The 15970-nt window shown below is 41.9% G+C and overlaps 1 protein-coding gene across 2 annotated transcripts in view; it reads left to right on the top strand.

Annotated features, from left to right (window-relative positions):
- Dhx35 (DEAH-box helicase 35) overlaps positions 1–15461 on the top strand; it is an 83889-nt gene extending 68428 nt beyond the window's left edge. The window contains exons 18-23 of one of the 2 annotated variants that reach the window (XM_063248352.1): positions 1379–1508; positions 4482–4563; positions 6556–6627; positions 8545–8656; positions 9251–9280; positions 14273–15461. In XM_063248352.1, coding sequence (XP_063104422.1) covers positions 1379–1508; positions 4482–4563; positions 6556–6627; positions 8545–8656; positions 9251–9280; positions 14273–14317 — 471 coding nt within the window. In that variant the 3' untranslated portion in view covers positions 14318–15461. The remainder of the gene's footprint in view (positions 1–1378; positions 1509–4481; positions 4564–6555; positions 6628–8544; positions 8657–9250; positions 9281–14272) is intronic. The other variant, XM_003467755.5, reaches the window with a different exon arrangement.
- The last annotated feature ends 509 nt before the right edge of the window (positions 15462–15970 follow it).

Below are 15970 nucleotides of genomic sequence, written 5' to 3'. Positions count from 1 at the left end.
ACCTGGTGTGATTTGGAAGGGGGGATACCAGAAGTTAGTAGACAAAGGAATGGCAAGAGATTCCTTTATTTTCCTGTTAGATGTCTTGCCAGTAGATTAGGTGTCATGCTGAGCTTCTCTTTCGCTGTTGCCGGGTGTACGCAGGGATCATTTGTTGGTGTTTCCTGCCTAGTGACATGATTTGGTAGAGGCTTGAGGTAAGGCCTTGGCTTTTCAGTATCTTTCCATCTACGAGGTATTGGACAGAAAGGTAACATTCGAATAGGAAATTCTGTTATATTTTCTGCTAGATGAAAAAGGATGAGGATGCTTTATAATCATGGTTGTTTCATTGGTGTTATCCTGCCTTCCGTGAGAATATGTTTGGCCATGTCAACATACCCTACTCTTGTTTAGTTTTCATTGTTGACTTTTTATTCCTAATGTCCTTGAATACTAACTGGAAATAATATAGCTTAATGTTCTCACTAAAAAATGTTAGAGTAAGTTAAAGATGATGGCAATGGATGAAAAAGGAAACTTCTCATATAAAGGAAAGGGAATCATACTTCACATTTTCATTATTCACTTACATACTTTTTCAGAGGAGATATACCAAATTTTTGTTTTACCAGATATTTGAAGATGAATCAGTTAATAAGTAGTATTCAGGAAAAGAAAAACATTTTAACTTATAGATTAAATCAGTTAAAATTCATTTTCATGAGTACCATTTCTAATCTGAAGCTTTTCCTACCAATAGAATGTTGATGTGAGTCTACATTGTATTCTGTAGTTGCCATCTGGAAAAATCCTTTATGAAATACATTTTATTTTAAAGGACTTTCCACCCTGGCTTACAATGTAATTTCAGAGGTACATTCCCAGAGCAAAAATTTAATCCAAGAAAATTAAGTCTTACTTAAGAATTTGGAATGAAATTAAGCACTGTTCCATGGAAAAATCATATTTTTGGGGACAGATAATAATTTGCAACTTACTTTTGCATTGGCAAGTGCCATATTGCTTGTCTATAGTGATAAAGTTATAAAGTGAATCTTGCCAAAGAAAGAGTTGATTTACAAAGCACCACAGAGATGAGGCCCTCTCTGATCATTGATGTCTCATGTTTATATTTGAGTTACAAACGGCTCTGTTTACCCCTCAGTTCCCCTTTGCTCCTCAGTGTGGAGACTGGGGGTTGCAGAGACATCCCATGGGAGCATGGTTGCCAACATGTGTTTTGAGACAGGACCAAAATAAGGCGAGTCATAATCCGAAGATTGTATCTCATTGAACAAGGTAGTAGGGAAAGGGACAGAATTGTCCTCACAATATCGCCCTCACTGGGTCATTCCCATGTTCCTCTAATACTCCCTCTGTCTGGGTTGTTCTGTAGCACAATAAAAACTCGCAATGGTGTCAAGAGCATTTCCTGAATTACAAGGGCCTTGTCAGAGCCGCGACGGTGAGAGAACAGTTGAAAAAGCTACTTGTCAAGTTTCAGGTGCCCAAGAAGTCTAGTGAAGGTGAGAATGAATTGCCCCTGTCTGACTGCTCGCTCTTTGCTTGACTTGGTCGCGTTCTTATTGTTCTTATGCTGGGCTGGTATGAGACTGTACAGTGTGCTCTGGCCCTGCACCAGGGTTCACCTTTGAATTACCTGCCTGAAAAAAGCTTTCTTTGGGAGTTTCATTTGTATTTCTCAGGGCTATCCTTTAAGAACAAAAACAAAAATATCATAAAGCTTATGACCACACTTAAGAATCATTAACATTCATAGCATTGTACATCATATAATTAATGTGACCATGTGGTTATGGCAAGGAAAATTACTTTTAAGTGGTTGGAATTTATGACTGTTACATAAAAATTACATTTTCTTTTTTGATGCCAGCATTGTTAAAGCAAGCACATGTGTGTAAGGATAGGACTGAACAGGACAATATAAAATGTAGTCTGTGACCTCTGATGGTGCCAGTGATGGCCATTGATCAGGGATATAGTAGGTCACAGTGTACCCAGGACTCTACATCTGTTCCCTCGGTTCATCGCCCACTGTGGCAGGTATCCACGCAGCATCTTTTATCTTGAGACAGAGTCTTACAGTGTAGTTTATGTTAGCCTTGAACTCACCATGTAACCCAGGCTGGCCTCGAACTCACAGGGGTCCTCTTGTCTCAGCTCCCAAGTGCTGGGAATGCAGGTGTGCCACCACACTTGGCTAACACCCTTACTTTACAGAGAAGTCAGGAAGTCCTAGGGAGCAGTTAAATTATGTTTAGACAACATGGTTGGTGGTTAGCAGAGCCCCATCTGGGCAATACAGAAGCCCACACTTCTCAGGAAGTACTACGTCTGCTCAGGCATCCAGCAATTGAAAGTCTACTGTGTGCTAGGTACTCAGTCACATTCTCAACCCCACTGGTACTTGTTAACATTTCTTGAGTGCTTCTAACAGTCCAGGCAGTATTCTGAATGTTTTCATGTTAATTAATTCAAGTACACAGCAGCTATGCAAATGTGCGCTGTTATCTTCATTTTTAGATGAGAATAATGAGGCTAAGGGGCCAGAGGTAGGTTGGCCAGAGATCACACAGGAAGTGTGTGGTGGAGTCAGAACTTGAACCCAGGCAATGTTATTTCAGACTCTTACATTATCTTTGTGTCAAGAACAAGAACAAATGATTAGAAAGTGACCAAGACTTGGTTCTTATTCTTAGGGCCTAGTGTATGAAGGGAGAAATACATTATATATATATCAGTTGGAATTTAAAATAATGGACACTTCAGCAATAATATATACAGTGACAAGTGTACCAGCCGTGCAGAAGAGGGAACCCCATAGAGCCAGCTTCTTGAGGGGTGGTGGCAGTCTCATTGAGCACTGGTGGAAATAGAAAATAATAGAAAGGGTATGCTAGACCAGAGCACTTTGGGACAAGTGCTTGGAATAAGGAACAAGTTAGATGCTGACAAGAGAGGGAAGAGTTGAAACCTGTGTGACTGGGTCATGTTGGTGGCATCAATAGAAACAGGAAGCTTACAAAGGGCAGCTAATTGGACAGGCCCCTGCAGAGTGATTACAGCCTTGTTTCTGAATCTGTGTATCTGGACCTGTTAATTATCAACCTGCTACCGGGACAAAACTAGATGTTATTCTTATCAAGGAATTCCATGCTCAGGAGTAAGACTTTGTAAAGGAGAGTTGAGCTTTGGAGTGCCACAAGCCATTGTAATATCTAAGAAGCCTCCTTACCTCCATCCCCAAGGAGCAGTTTTCAGTTTTTAGAGGTGATATTGCCCTCAAGAAGAATGCATGTTTTATATGAAAGTTCTTATGGGGGGGAAAAAAAAAAAAGACCGAGTCTTAGATCAAATGATGAGTAGAGATAAAGATTAGAGATGTGTCATTTCTCTGCTTAAGAAAAATAAAACCATAGAAGTTAAATAAATTATACTCAAAATTAAAGGATATAGAAAGTGAATAGTAAAAAATATATTTAGCAGTCATGAGATAAAAGATCCAGAACTTTAGTTTAAAATTTTATTTAATCTGTTTAGGAAAAAACACTAATGTCCAATCAATAAATGAGTGAAGGATTATTATATAGAATTCACAAAAGAAGATTTACTTGCATAGTAGGAGTAATCAAATAATTATAAAAGAAGATAAGTCTTTGCCAAAAAATACAGTGAAACTGATATTTTAATGTATTGATGGCTTTCTAAACTGTAACACTTTTAGGGAATTTGTTTGCCAAATATTGTATTTCATTGGATGTAAGATATTGTTATTATTTTATGTATCAGAAAAAAGTGTCACTATTACTACAAAATGCTGTCCTGATTTCAGTGAATTAAAGTATAGAAAAATAAAAAAATTAAAATTGAATGATATAAGCCATACAAATGATACTATGCTTTTGTATAATTTAGAATTTATCTTATGGACATCATAATAAATGGAGAAGCTTTTATCCACAAAAGATGTTTACTGTAGCAATAGAAGCACCAACTGAAATGGAAGGTTTGCAGATATCAAAGCATCACATACTATGTCTTACACCACGGAAATAATGATGTGTAGTATTACAACTTGGGTCTTGTGCAAAGAATATCATTCCCACGAGATGTTCTCTTAAGAAGGAATTCTGAGGTCTCCTCCAACTTGTGGAGTGGCTGTCTTAGGTTCTTGTGCCCAGCGTTGTTCTTGTCACCTGTGGTTTGGGGGGTTGGAGGATCTCCCAGTTAAAGGAACAGGCCAAAGCTTATTTCCTCGACAGCCATTACGGAAATGGGGGCTTCCCCAGGTGGCTTGGGGAAGGAAAGGCATCCAGCATGGGACAGTACAGCAGTGGGCTGGCCCAGCAGGTGGTTTCGAGGTGGCGTGAAGCAGCCAGGAGTGGGGCTAGGCCTGGGTCCCGTGAGGCACAGCAGAGGCCGTAGTGAGTGGAGCACGGCGCACCCCAGGGCTTCAGCCCTCACTGTTTTCTGTGCAGGTGATCCAGATCCAGTCCTGAGGTGCATTGTTTCTGGATTCTTCGCAAATGCAGCAAGGTTCCATTCTACTGGAGCTTATAGGTAACATGATATTTTATGAAGTCACTTGTTAAAGGAGAAATGTTTAAAATAACCCAAACCCCACAGAAAACTGGTATGTAGAGATAGTAGAGACTTTATTTTTAATTCATATTATGGCTTCTTCCAAAACTGAGTTGACATTGTCTATATAGCTTTAAGCTAATTATCTTAATTCTCTGGAAATAGTTCTTAAATGTTTGGCCCATCCACGTGTTGTAATGGTTGTTTTAAGAAGGATACAGTTATGTGACTAGAGGCTGGTAATATCTCATTTCTAATAATGGAATAATTCCACCAGAAGAAATGGTTAATTTAATGATGATGTTTCCCAGAGAGGTTACTTGTTCGTTATGACTGAGGTCACTGGTACGTTGTGGCCACAGTGGTTTCTTCATGTCACTGTGCCTCCTGCTCCAGGCTGCAGTTTTCAGATGCAATCACTGAGCACTGATGCCTGTGATACCTTTATTATGTTCAAATGTAGTAAAGGTCCTTCTTTTCTCCAAAGCTGTCATTCTTGTTCCTTGAATTGCACTTTTCACTTGTCTTTGCTGTCCCGTGGCTCACTGGATCCTCCTCGCTTCACTGTGGCCTGTTTAAAGTGTGGTGCTCATCGCTTCTCATCTTTAATAAGGGGCCATTCGGAAGATTTCTCCTCAGCTCCTTTTCAGATATCTTCAATATATTGTTTTGCCATTATTTGCTCTTTTTTTTCCCTCTCAGAAAATATTGGAGTCCTCTCATCTGAGACAACTAAGAGATTTGTTTCCCCAGACACTGGGCTTCTGTTAAAGGGTCTAGAGTTTAAGGAGGATTTTTCAAATTTTGCAGCTGGCTCTGTCTCATCCAGTATCCTGGAAGCTGACTGCACTTTACATTTCTGTCTAGTTGTTTTATTTGTCACTCCAGCAGAGTGGTCTAGAGTATCACACTCATGATTGTTGCCTGTCACCTGCCTCTGCCCCCGAACTGTGTGTGTTTCAGGCACCCTTGCAGGTGGGAGATGAGGCCTGAGCTCCCCAGTACGTGCCTCTCACTTGTGTGGATTGCTCTCTTGCGCTGAATGGTTGCTGATTAACATTCACTCTCTCTCTCTCTCTCTCTCTCTCTCTCTCTCTCTCTCTCTGTCTCTGTCTCTCTCTCTCTCTCTCTCTCTCTCTCTCTCTTTCTCTCTCGACCATTTCAATGAGCCTTCTAATAATCATCTCACTAATGTCTTCAACAAAAATAGAGCTTACACAAGAGACTCCAGGTCCATTATTCCCTTGAGACAAAGTTCAGTGTCACTTCACCACCATCCGATGGGATAGCCGGGGCCCCGAATGCTGGCTTTATTATGGTTCTGGTAATGACCTCTGTCCTGGGACTTGAAGCGTTTCTTCTGATGAGCAGAGCCCTTTTGCTGATAGGCATACTACATAACTGTTTGGGGCAGCAGCATCCTAGTCTGTTAGTCTTCTTTTATGATCTGATTTGATTGGTAATTACATGTTCAAGAAATGATTTTTTAATTAAATTGAAAGAAATCTTAGTTGGAATTGAAGATAACTTTCAGAGAGACTCACGGACCAATACTAAGCTTGCTTATTCAGCTATTCTTAACTTTTGTTGTAGTCTTTAACCTTAGTATTTAACTCTGTGTAATTAGAAAGCTCATAGAAGAAATCACATGTATTACTTCTGCCCAAAGAAAATTTGTATGGAAAAGCCTGCGAAATATAAGCATAAGCAAGAATAGAACATTATATCTCACTGTGTTTTTTCTGAGTGTAACATGTCGCTTTTCTTCTCTTTTCTCATGATTTATTCTTTATACCTATGGCAGCAGACAGGGGCGAGTCAAGTAGGGTACAGGGAAGATGGAGAAAAGTGTTTTATTCAGGTGAAAGTGTGCTTGCATTTTTGGGTAGTATTTTTTTTTTTTTTAAATCTGTGGGAAAGTTTTGCTGTAGGTACTTAAAATGTGCTTCAGACAAACTTCTGTCTCCTAAGGACCATCCGTGACGATCATGAACTGCACATCCACCCTGCATCAGTCCTCTACCCAGAGAAGCCACCTCGCTGGTAAGCCCCTCCTGCTACTGGGCCTGAGGCCTGTCTTGGGAGCAAGCCCTAGTTGTTCTTCATCTCTCCGTCTCTGGGGTCTGGCACAGGCCCTGGAATATAGATGCTGTGTATGTGTTTGTTGGCTTTGTTATTATGCTCAGTCTTTGCCATGAAAGATCCCCATAAGGAAATAGTGATATGTATCTCCTCACTCATCCTCTGAACCAGTGTTTACTTTTACCACTGACTAGATGCTAATCCCTGCATAGCACAGCTATGCTGAGATGACCTGGGGTCCAGCCCACACTCCTGGCATGGAGAGATCCAGGCAGGTTCCTGTGCTACATGCAGAGGGGGTTTGCTGAGGTTGGCACTCAAGTGCCAGATAGAGTCAGGGCTTGCTTTATGGAGGAGATAACATTTTCCCTGGCCCTCCAGGTGAGTTTTTCAGGCCAAAAGGTCTGATGAGTATTTGAACTGAGGAAGTAGGATGGGCAAAGCTCTGGCCGTATGAAGGAACCTCATTTTTTTAGGGGCTGGGAAGTCATGGTGTGACTGTTAAAGGCCACTTAAGGGGTGACCCCTGCCAATATACAAAACTGGCTGCGAAGGAAAAGTTAAGTGTGGAAATGAGGAGACGACATGTAGACATTTCTCAAGTGTTTTGACAGGTTGGGTTTATGTCTGTTCAATTTAGTGCTACTACAGGAATTTTATTTGTTGCCTTTTAGAATTTAATTTTTCTAATTCATGTATATTTTATAAAAAAGTATTGATTGACAGTGGATTAGAAATGTTAAGGACAACAATAACTGATCCTTTACCACTTTCAAGAAGGAGGGAGAGTCTGGATGAAGAAGGAGGGGCCCACCTACAGACAGGGAGGGAAGGTGTGGAAGATAAAGTTACAGGGCAGGAGATCTGTTGTCAGATAATTTGTAGTCAGACAGTGGTTTTCCAAGCGTGGTCTCCAGAACAGCATCAGCATCACCTGTAAACTTGCTGGAAATGCAGACTTAGTCAGTTCTAGATTTAGAAATGTTACCCGTGGCCATTGTGTGTGGGATAAGCTGGAGGGAAGTGAAGCGTGAGTTCTGGATCCCTTTCTAAGGATTTGCTGACTTTGGGGTGATTAAATTTGAAAGGCTTTTCATTTTCCTGCTCTATTTCCAAGGAACTCTGAAGGGCAGACAGGGAAAGGAGGGAGCACAACCAGGCCTAGGCTGCTCAGGAGGCTAAGAAGTTGATCTTCGCTTCCTGTCTCTGTGCAGAGGGCTTCTGCTCCTCCTCCTCCTCCTGTCAGCTGAGACTCATGCATGGTGTTAGAGGGGTAACCACAGTGTGGCTCTGGGATTTTCATAGTGCTGAGGGGCATTCTGAGTCAGTACTTCAGATGACTCAGAAACTGCTGTCTGTTAATGTGTGCCCCTGAAGTCTGCGGACTTGAAATTATGTGCGTGGCTTTTTGGTTGTGTATTACCTCAGCCTCTTTTAATTTACAGGCAAAGAGCAGTTTTGTCAAGTGTAGATATTTATGTAGCTTGCATTATAAATAGATTTTTAAAGTTTTGATCACTCTGAGAAGTTCCTTTGTGTCTTACAGACATTTCCCAGCCCTTTTCAGAATCAGGGAAGCCTTTACCTCCATTTCAACATTTTCTAGTTAAGTCCTTAAGTTCAGTTTGGAACTCTAAATGCAGGTTAAGAATCTAGAAAGGTTCTTTGCAGTTAACTGGGGTGGAAATGTGGGACTCAGTGCCTCATCTGTAAAATAGACACTGACGACACTCAGGTTGTGATGCTTAGTGAGCAGCATAAATGCTTGTGCTCAGTGCAGGGCCTGCCGGGTATGCCCATGCCTGCTGAAGCGTAGGGGGAGACTCATCGCTAACTGTATTCCTGGCCATCCTAGCACATGCTTTTTTCTTGTTACAGGGTCATCTACAATGAAGTTATACAGACCTCTAAGTATTACATGAGAGACGTGACTGCCATCGAATCTGCTTGGCTGTTGGAGCTGGCTCCACACTTTTATCAACAAGGAACGGTAGGAAAGAACAGAGACAGTTCTCCAAACTGCCAGCTAGCAGTTGCTTCCTATTAAATACACATTTCTCCAATTTAATGCTGAAATCTGTTGTCCCCTCTCCACTTAGCATTTCTGTAACATTCTGAATGAAAGCACGTGATCATTTGCTTCACAGGGAGGTACAATTAAAACAAGTCCCTTCAACTCCATAATGAAAAGAAAAGAAAAAAATTCATTGCCCCAGAAAAGGCTGCACATATTTCTAACAAGATTTTTAACTGAAGAAAAGTTGGATGTGTTTAGTAGACTGGCAGGTCAGTCACAAACTTCCTGGCAAAATATGGTCCTTTAGAGTCCATCTTTGGTCTGAACTGTTTGTTTTTTTGTTTTTATTTGCATTTTTAAAGACAGAGTATCACTATGTAGTTCAGGCTGGTCTTGAACTGACTGTAGCCCATGATGGGTTCAGACGTGCTGCAGGTCTCCTGCTTTACCTTCCCTAGTGCTGCATTTCAGTGTCACACCCAGCTGACACGGTTTTCAACTGTTTTATCCTTTCTCTTCCTCTTTCTTTCTTTCTTTCTTTCTTTCTTTCTTTCTTTCTTGTGCTAGAAATCAAACTCTGGACCTTGTGCTTGCCAGGTAGGCACTTAACATGTTAGATTTAAGTACACTTCATTGTTTTTTCATTTTTTTACTGCCTACTTCAAGTAAACCATTTTTAAAAGTATTCTTATTTCTTTTAATGGCCTTTTATGTGTCTTGGTGGTTTGTGTGTCTGTATTTGCTCTGTGGGTTGTTAGATGCATCCTTAACTTAGCACAGTTGATCTTGAATTAGTATTACACTGTCTTGCTTATAATAAACTTACAAGTTGTGTACTTTGTTTTCCCCGTTTCATTCTTTGTGGTCTTGTCTTATATTTCTGTGTATATTTAAACCCCACAATACATTGTTACTATCTTTGTTTTATATAATTAATTATCTTTTAAAGAGGTTAAGAAACAAGAAAGAAAGGTGTTTTATATTGCCCACACTCATGCCTGTCATGTCTGTTGTTCGTCGTTCGTTGTGGAGATCCAGGCTTCTCCCTGTGTCCTTTCCCGTCAGTGAACTGCCTTCAGTGTGTCTGTTAGGACATACCTGCTGGGGAAATATCCTCTCAGTGTTCATTTCTTTGAAAGTATCTTTGCTTCATTTTCATGTTTGAAAGATATTTTTGTTCTATGGAGTTCTAGCTTGAAAGAGGGTTCTTTGTTGTTATTTTTTTGTTTTTGTTTTTGTTTTGAGGCAGAGTCTTGCTATGTAGTTCAAGCTGGCCTCAAACTCATGACAGTCCTCCTGCCTCGGCCTTCTGAGTGCTGAGATTACAGGCATGCACCACCACACCTGGCTGTTTTTTCATTTTAGCATTTTAAATCTGTTTGCCGTCAATTTTGAAGTGTTTGTGAGAAGCCAGCGGTCATTTCCATGGTTGTTCCTCTATGTGTAATGTGTTTCCCTGCTGCTATGGCTGCTTTTAATGTTTTTTCCCTTTGATGTGTGATTATCTTCGTGTTTTTCCAGCTTGGAGTTCACTGGGCTTGTTGGATATTAAAGCTGATGTTTCAGATCATAGGACAGTTTTTCCTTAAGGTATTTTTTATGCTCCATCGTCTCTTTACCAGCTCCACTTATGTAGGAATTAGAGCACTTAATATTGTCTCACAAGTCACAAAGCTGTGATCTTTCTGTTTCCTGGCTTCATTTGGGATAGTTTCTCTTGTCCTATCTTGAGGTTTAGCTCTCCTTTTCATTTTGTTTTTTACTTTTTAAATGTCTGTTTTAATTCTTCATGTGCACTCATTTGCATCCATCTTTTCTTTAAATCTTTGAATATATTTATAGTAACTATTCTAAAGTCTTTGTCTACCAACTCATCTGTGATCATCTCTGATCCACACCATTTTGCCTTTGGCTGTTTTTTCCTCGTAATGTGTCACAGTTTGCTGCCTCTGTTGTGTAGTAATTTCTTGTGTGCTGGCTGTTGTAGATGCTGTGTCCTGGAGTCTGGATGTGTTTCCTTTGTATAGAATGGTGCGGGATTTTTTTGAACATCAGTTCATTTACGGGCACCTCAGTTTGATTCTGTTGAGACATGATTTTAGTCATTAATGGGGCAGGTCCTAGCTGTACGTCTAAGATACAGCTCTGTGGATATCCTAGTATCATATGCCTGGGATACTGACTGAGGTCTCAGTACTCAAATGGGACAAAGTTCCATCTTCTCCACCTCTGCACGAATCCCCAGAATCTCCATTTTGGCTTGTAGTTTTCTGGTACTGTTCTCTACCATTCTTATTTGGTCCTGCACATGTTCAGCTTGGAATTCAGCCAAAGGCTTCAAGATATCCCTCTGTAGACTTCTGGAACTCTTCCTTGTTTATGCTTTGTTCTGCAAATTACAGCTGTCACAGCGCCTTGAACTCTCATCTCTGTTTCTGCCAGTCTTCTATAAGGCCTGGAATGAATGTGAAGTTCACCTTTGTCTCCTTTTTGAGGATGACAGAACCTGCTGAGAATGTTGCCCAGTGGTAGAGCACTTAAGCATATGAAGTCTGAGTTCAGTCTTCAGTACACACGCACACACACACACGCACGCACGCACACACACACACACACACACACACACACACATACGCTCTCTCTTTATTATAGATTAAAGTCCTGTGCTGTTCCAATGCATGAAAAAAGATATCAGATACTTTGTCCAGGTTTACTGTTATTTGTAGCATAAGTGAAAGTCTGAGACCTGTTCTCTATCAGGGCAAGAACCAGACTACACAGTGTTTCAAACCAAAATCTGAGTTGTTTGCTGTATTTAAAAATTTTGAGATTTAAGCTGGTCTTGGTAGCATGTGCCTGTAGACCCAGATCTTGGGTGGCTAAGGTTAGGGAGATCACTTGAGCCCTGGAGTTCAATACCAGTTAGGCAATATAGGAAGGGATTTAATTTTTTTTCAGTTAAATACAAATGTCTGACTTTCCTTGAAATAAATGTCACATCTAGTGACACAAAGCCCAAGTTGCTGCTTGGTGGCAATCAGCAGGAGCTAGGGAATGGCTGCTGCTTTCCGTGTTTCACAGGCCTATGTCACTTGTTTATTCACTTGCTCAGCAGTCAGAGACCTTTGAGTTTGTGACCCTGTAAGTGAAAGGGTCTTCTCATCCCTCTCCTCTGTAATGTCCAAGGGAATTGCCCTTTTTAAATCTTCTTATAATACTGAATCCTTATCTAATCAAAGACAACTCAAATATTTATAGTTTTTTTTTTCTTCCCTTTATGGTATGGGTGATTGAATCCAGAACCTGATGCCAGCTAGGCAACTGCTCCTCCACTAATTAAGTAATATCTCTCATCTTTTTTTTTTTTAATTTAGATTTTATGTTTGACATAGAATCATGCTGAGACGCTCAGGCTGGCCTTGAACTCTTGATCCTCCGGTTTCAGCCTCTCAAGTAGCTGGAATTGTAGGTGTGTGCCACTGAGCACAGGCCTTTGTGGTTCTCTATATACCCTAATACAGATATTTCTGCTTGAAATCAGATCTGCAGAAACTGAAGAAAGTGTACTGTATGTTGTTTGTATTCTATTGAGTTGAAAAGAGTAAACTTACTAAGATAGAAAATACTTTCTTTCAGAACCTCTCAAGTAGAAAACAGTCTTCAGGAGTGCAAAAGAAGTGACTAAGAAATGCAAACCAGAAGTGGAGAAAAGGCTGTGCTTGTAAACGTGCCTGTTAAGTAATAATATGCTAGCAGTTAGTGATAAACCTGGAAGTGTCTTGGATTCATTTTGGGCTTATGGAGAACAGAATTAGCTTAGAATCTCTGAGTCATTTTCCTTTCTTGGCTCCAAATTATAATTTCCTTAGGTTAAACTCACAAAGTTAAAGAGCAGATAGCTTGAGAAGTTTGAAGGAAATGACAAGCTCAAAGCTTTGGACTTGTCTCTTCTCTCCAAATGCCTTTCACCCCATCACCTCTGCTGTGAACTGAGTATTTTTAGAGAGACTTAAGAACTTTAGAAGCCAACAACCTCATTGTGCAGGGGGGACTTGCAATCCCCTCTTCTGGGAAACTTCGCCCTTTCTTAACTAAATAGTCCAAAGATACTTCTGCTATCAACTTGTCCAGTGAAGACTGATTTTCCTAGGCCCTCTCAGGTCGTCAAGGGCTGCCCATGTATGGTAGACGTTCTTTGTTGAACATAATTCAATGCCTCACAACCGTGCACCACCCACAGATCATCTGTGCTCTGTTCTTGGCACCAGTGGACACTTTCCATCTCTCGCCTTTCAGTATTGCACTCACTCTATAAAGAGACCCAAAATGGTTCAAGTTTGTTTTGTTTATAACCAACATTCTTTCCAGAAATTGAGGACCAAAAATGGCCCCACAGGCAGGATGGTGTCATTGTCCGTTCCCAAGCTAAGGCCATGAATGTCTTAATATTTATTGTAGGGTCCTATCAGATGAAGTACTGACAAGAGAGAACTCAGAGAAATTCAGCAAGACCCATATCTGGTCAAGGGAAGGGCATAGGCTCCTGTTGAGAGATTTGTCTTTTAGTTCTTAAACCATGTTTCCTGATCGCAAAGGTAGCATGTTATCTAGCTTGGCCTTTACTGCTCCTTCCTCAGGCCTGAGTGGAGAGAAAGTCTGGCTTCTGGCTGCTGCTCAGAGTTCCTGATGCCACCCCTCTCAGATTGCAGTGGCTCTGTGCTGTGTTCTTTCGATGCTTGTAGTTCTCCATTTGATGGTGTCAGGCCTGGCTTTTGAGTGGCCATGTGGCTGTGCTGGGGTTTGGGACTTAGCAGTTGCAGGTGGGGAGATTATCGGTGAGGTATCAGATTTCCCTTGGTTGGTGAGTGAAGATCCTTTATTAGAAGTGTGTGTTCATATGCCATACCTTAAATGTATATTTTAAGATTTCTGGTGTTTTGATTTTACCTTAAAATGTGGAGTATTTTCATTCTTTAGCTGTGTTTTCTGATACCCAGGATGACAGTCTTAGTAAACCTCATATATTATTTCTACTGATTGTGACATTTCTGGGGAAAGGGTCACTAGGAAGCATCTTTTTCTTGTCTGCCTTCCTAGTTAGTATGTCCCCTTAGCAGACAGGAACATGAGTTTAGTGCCATCCTTGAGTATAGGTGGCTGCCATGTTGAGGCACTTGGAAAACCAGCCTGTTCTCTGGTTCCTAGGGAGGGAGTGCTTTTCTTAGACTGTTTTTGGGAACTCCTTGGAATGTCAAGGTCATCTCTGCCGAAGTCCAGTCCCTTGAGCAAAGGTGTTCAGCAGTGGTACTACCTGTGGGTAGGAGGTCAAACCTTTATTGGCAGCTGCCACATGGCATTGTGTAGTGAGGTTCAGTTTGGTGGGTTGGCCAAGGCTGCTTACAACCTCCTAAGACCTGTGTCCTGTATTGGTCACATGGGTTTTCCCCTCTCAGAGTGTTTTCTGAGGGTATAGCATTTCTAGAGAAGGCACAGATCAAATGAATGACTTAATTTGATGCCTGCTGTGTGGATTATGTTGGAGTCTGGTTCCTTATCTGTCTAACTGTGGTGTTTGCTGTTCTTTTCCAGCACCTGTCCCTGAAAGCCAAGAGAGCCAAGGTCCAGGACCAGTGAGCGAGTGCAGCTGTGGCTGCTGGGACTGCTTGGTGTCCTCCACTCCATGCTGCCCTGGATGAGTTGGCACCTCAGAAACCCTGGAGTGGGTGTAGCCCACTCATCCGCCCCTTTCTTCCCGCTCTCCTCAGCATTGGCAGTCCTTGCTGGGATCGCAGAGGAGCCTACACGGACAGGTATCCTGCTGCACTGCACCCAGGCAGAGTGGGAGTGGGCTGGGCTGTGTTCTTGGCTCACTGAACCCAGCATGCCCACTTCAACAGGCGCATGGGCCTGCCCAGCTCCTGGATGGAGGAGGAAAGTTAGCCTTTCTGAAAGCTGCCTCGCGTGATGTACAATGTTGCGTGGACTCAGTGTGTGCTGGGCCGGCTTTGCTTTTCCTGCCACGGCTACAGCTGTGCTGTCCACTACCGGTGCACACAGTGTGTATCTGAAGGCAGGAGGCCTTGGAAACACTGGAGATTTCTGCCATGGTCGCGAAGGCTGATGCCTGATGGGCACAAGGGTTCCCAAACCAAGCAGCTTTGTGTCCTCTGCCCCTGTCCCTGCTTATCTGCAGCTAGTAGACATGCAAGGGACTGGTAGCCCATGGGAAGCCTCGCATGCTGTCTCAGTTAGCCAAGGATCTGTCCTTCCCAGGTGGACTTAGCATCCTCTCTGAGTACGATGTAGGGTGCTGGTGCCACTGGCGGAGCACTGGTGAAAGCTCCTCAACTCTGACCCCACAGAGCTGCCCTTTAGCAGGAATTCCCTCCAGTTTAGATGCTCTAAACTCCCATAGCTCAGGAACAGAACTCTGATGTACAGTATTTGACTTTGATTCATTGTCCTGCGTCCTTGCAAGAACACATGGGGCAGCTCCTCCGGCAGGCACAGATTTGCCCCAGGGCTGCTTTGCTGCCATGCTGATTGTGTTTCAGCAGGCGACTAGGCAGATTCTTCCCCTCACTCTTTCAGTGACTTTTATTTTAAATACACGTAGCTTGAGAATTTATTTTTGTACTGATTTTAGTTTGGGTGTGCCACTTTTGGCACCAAACCTGTATGTCATTTTTATTTCCGTTTTATAAACGTGTAAATAGCAGTGATAACTTGTTAATAATAGTAAATCTTTATACCTAAAATAAATGTATTCCCTCCCATCCATGGGTGTCTATCTGTACCTTAATTGTTAAAATGAACATTTGTTGCAAATGAAGACCGGACATTAGCCAAGAAATCTGAAGTTGTGTACAGCAGCTTTCAGTGTCACATGGTCGCAAGAAGTTCATAAAGCACAAGTGTGTGTCCGAGCACCCAAAAGACCTTATTAAAGCACACCACGCACACTGTGAAGGAAAACAACAGAGGCTTATTTTTGCCACTTTACAATTTGGATCAGTCTATAAAGGACTCAGAAACGTTACTTTGTTGGAGTGGGAGAGGAGAAAGTTACAGGATCATATGGACCCTCATGTTTGAGTCCAGAAATCCAAAACAGGAGGCCAGGTGGTCTGAAGGGGCAGATAGAAGCACACCTTCAGTTGTAACCCTTATCTTTGAGTGCCTGATCCCGAGTAGTATGTCTGCTTTGTTCCAGAACTTCCAGTTTCATATCTGTGTTATGTTGCAGCACTGTGTGGGTGGAGATGAATCCTCATTGTCAGAGACCCA

The sequence above is a fragment of the Cavia porcellus genome, unplaced genomic scaffold (assembly GCF_034190915.1).
Source record: "Cavia porcellus strain 051 isolate PalLab524CR breed Dunkin Hartley unplaced genomic scaffold, mCavPor4.1 scaffold_5, whole genome shotgun sequence".
Lineage (NCBI taxonomy): Eukaryota > Metazoa > Chordata > Mammalia > Rodentia > Caviidae > Cavia > Cavia porcellus.
Note: the sequence above shows the minus strand (reverse complement) of the source record. Positions and strands in the feature narration are given on the sequence as shown.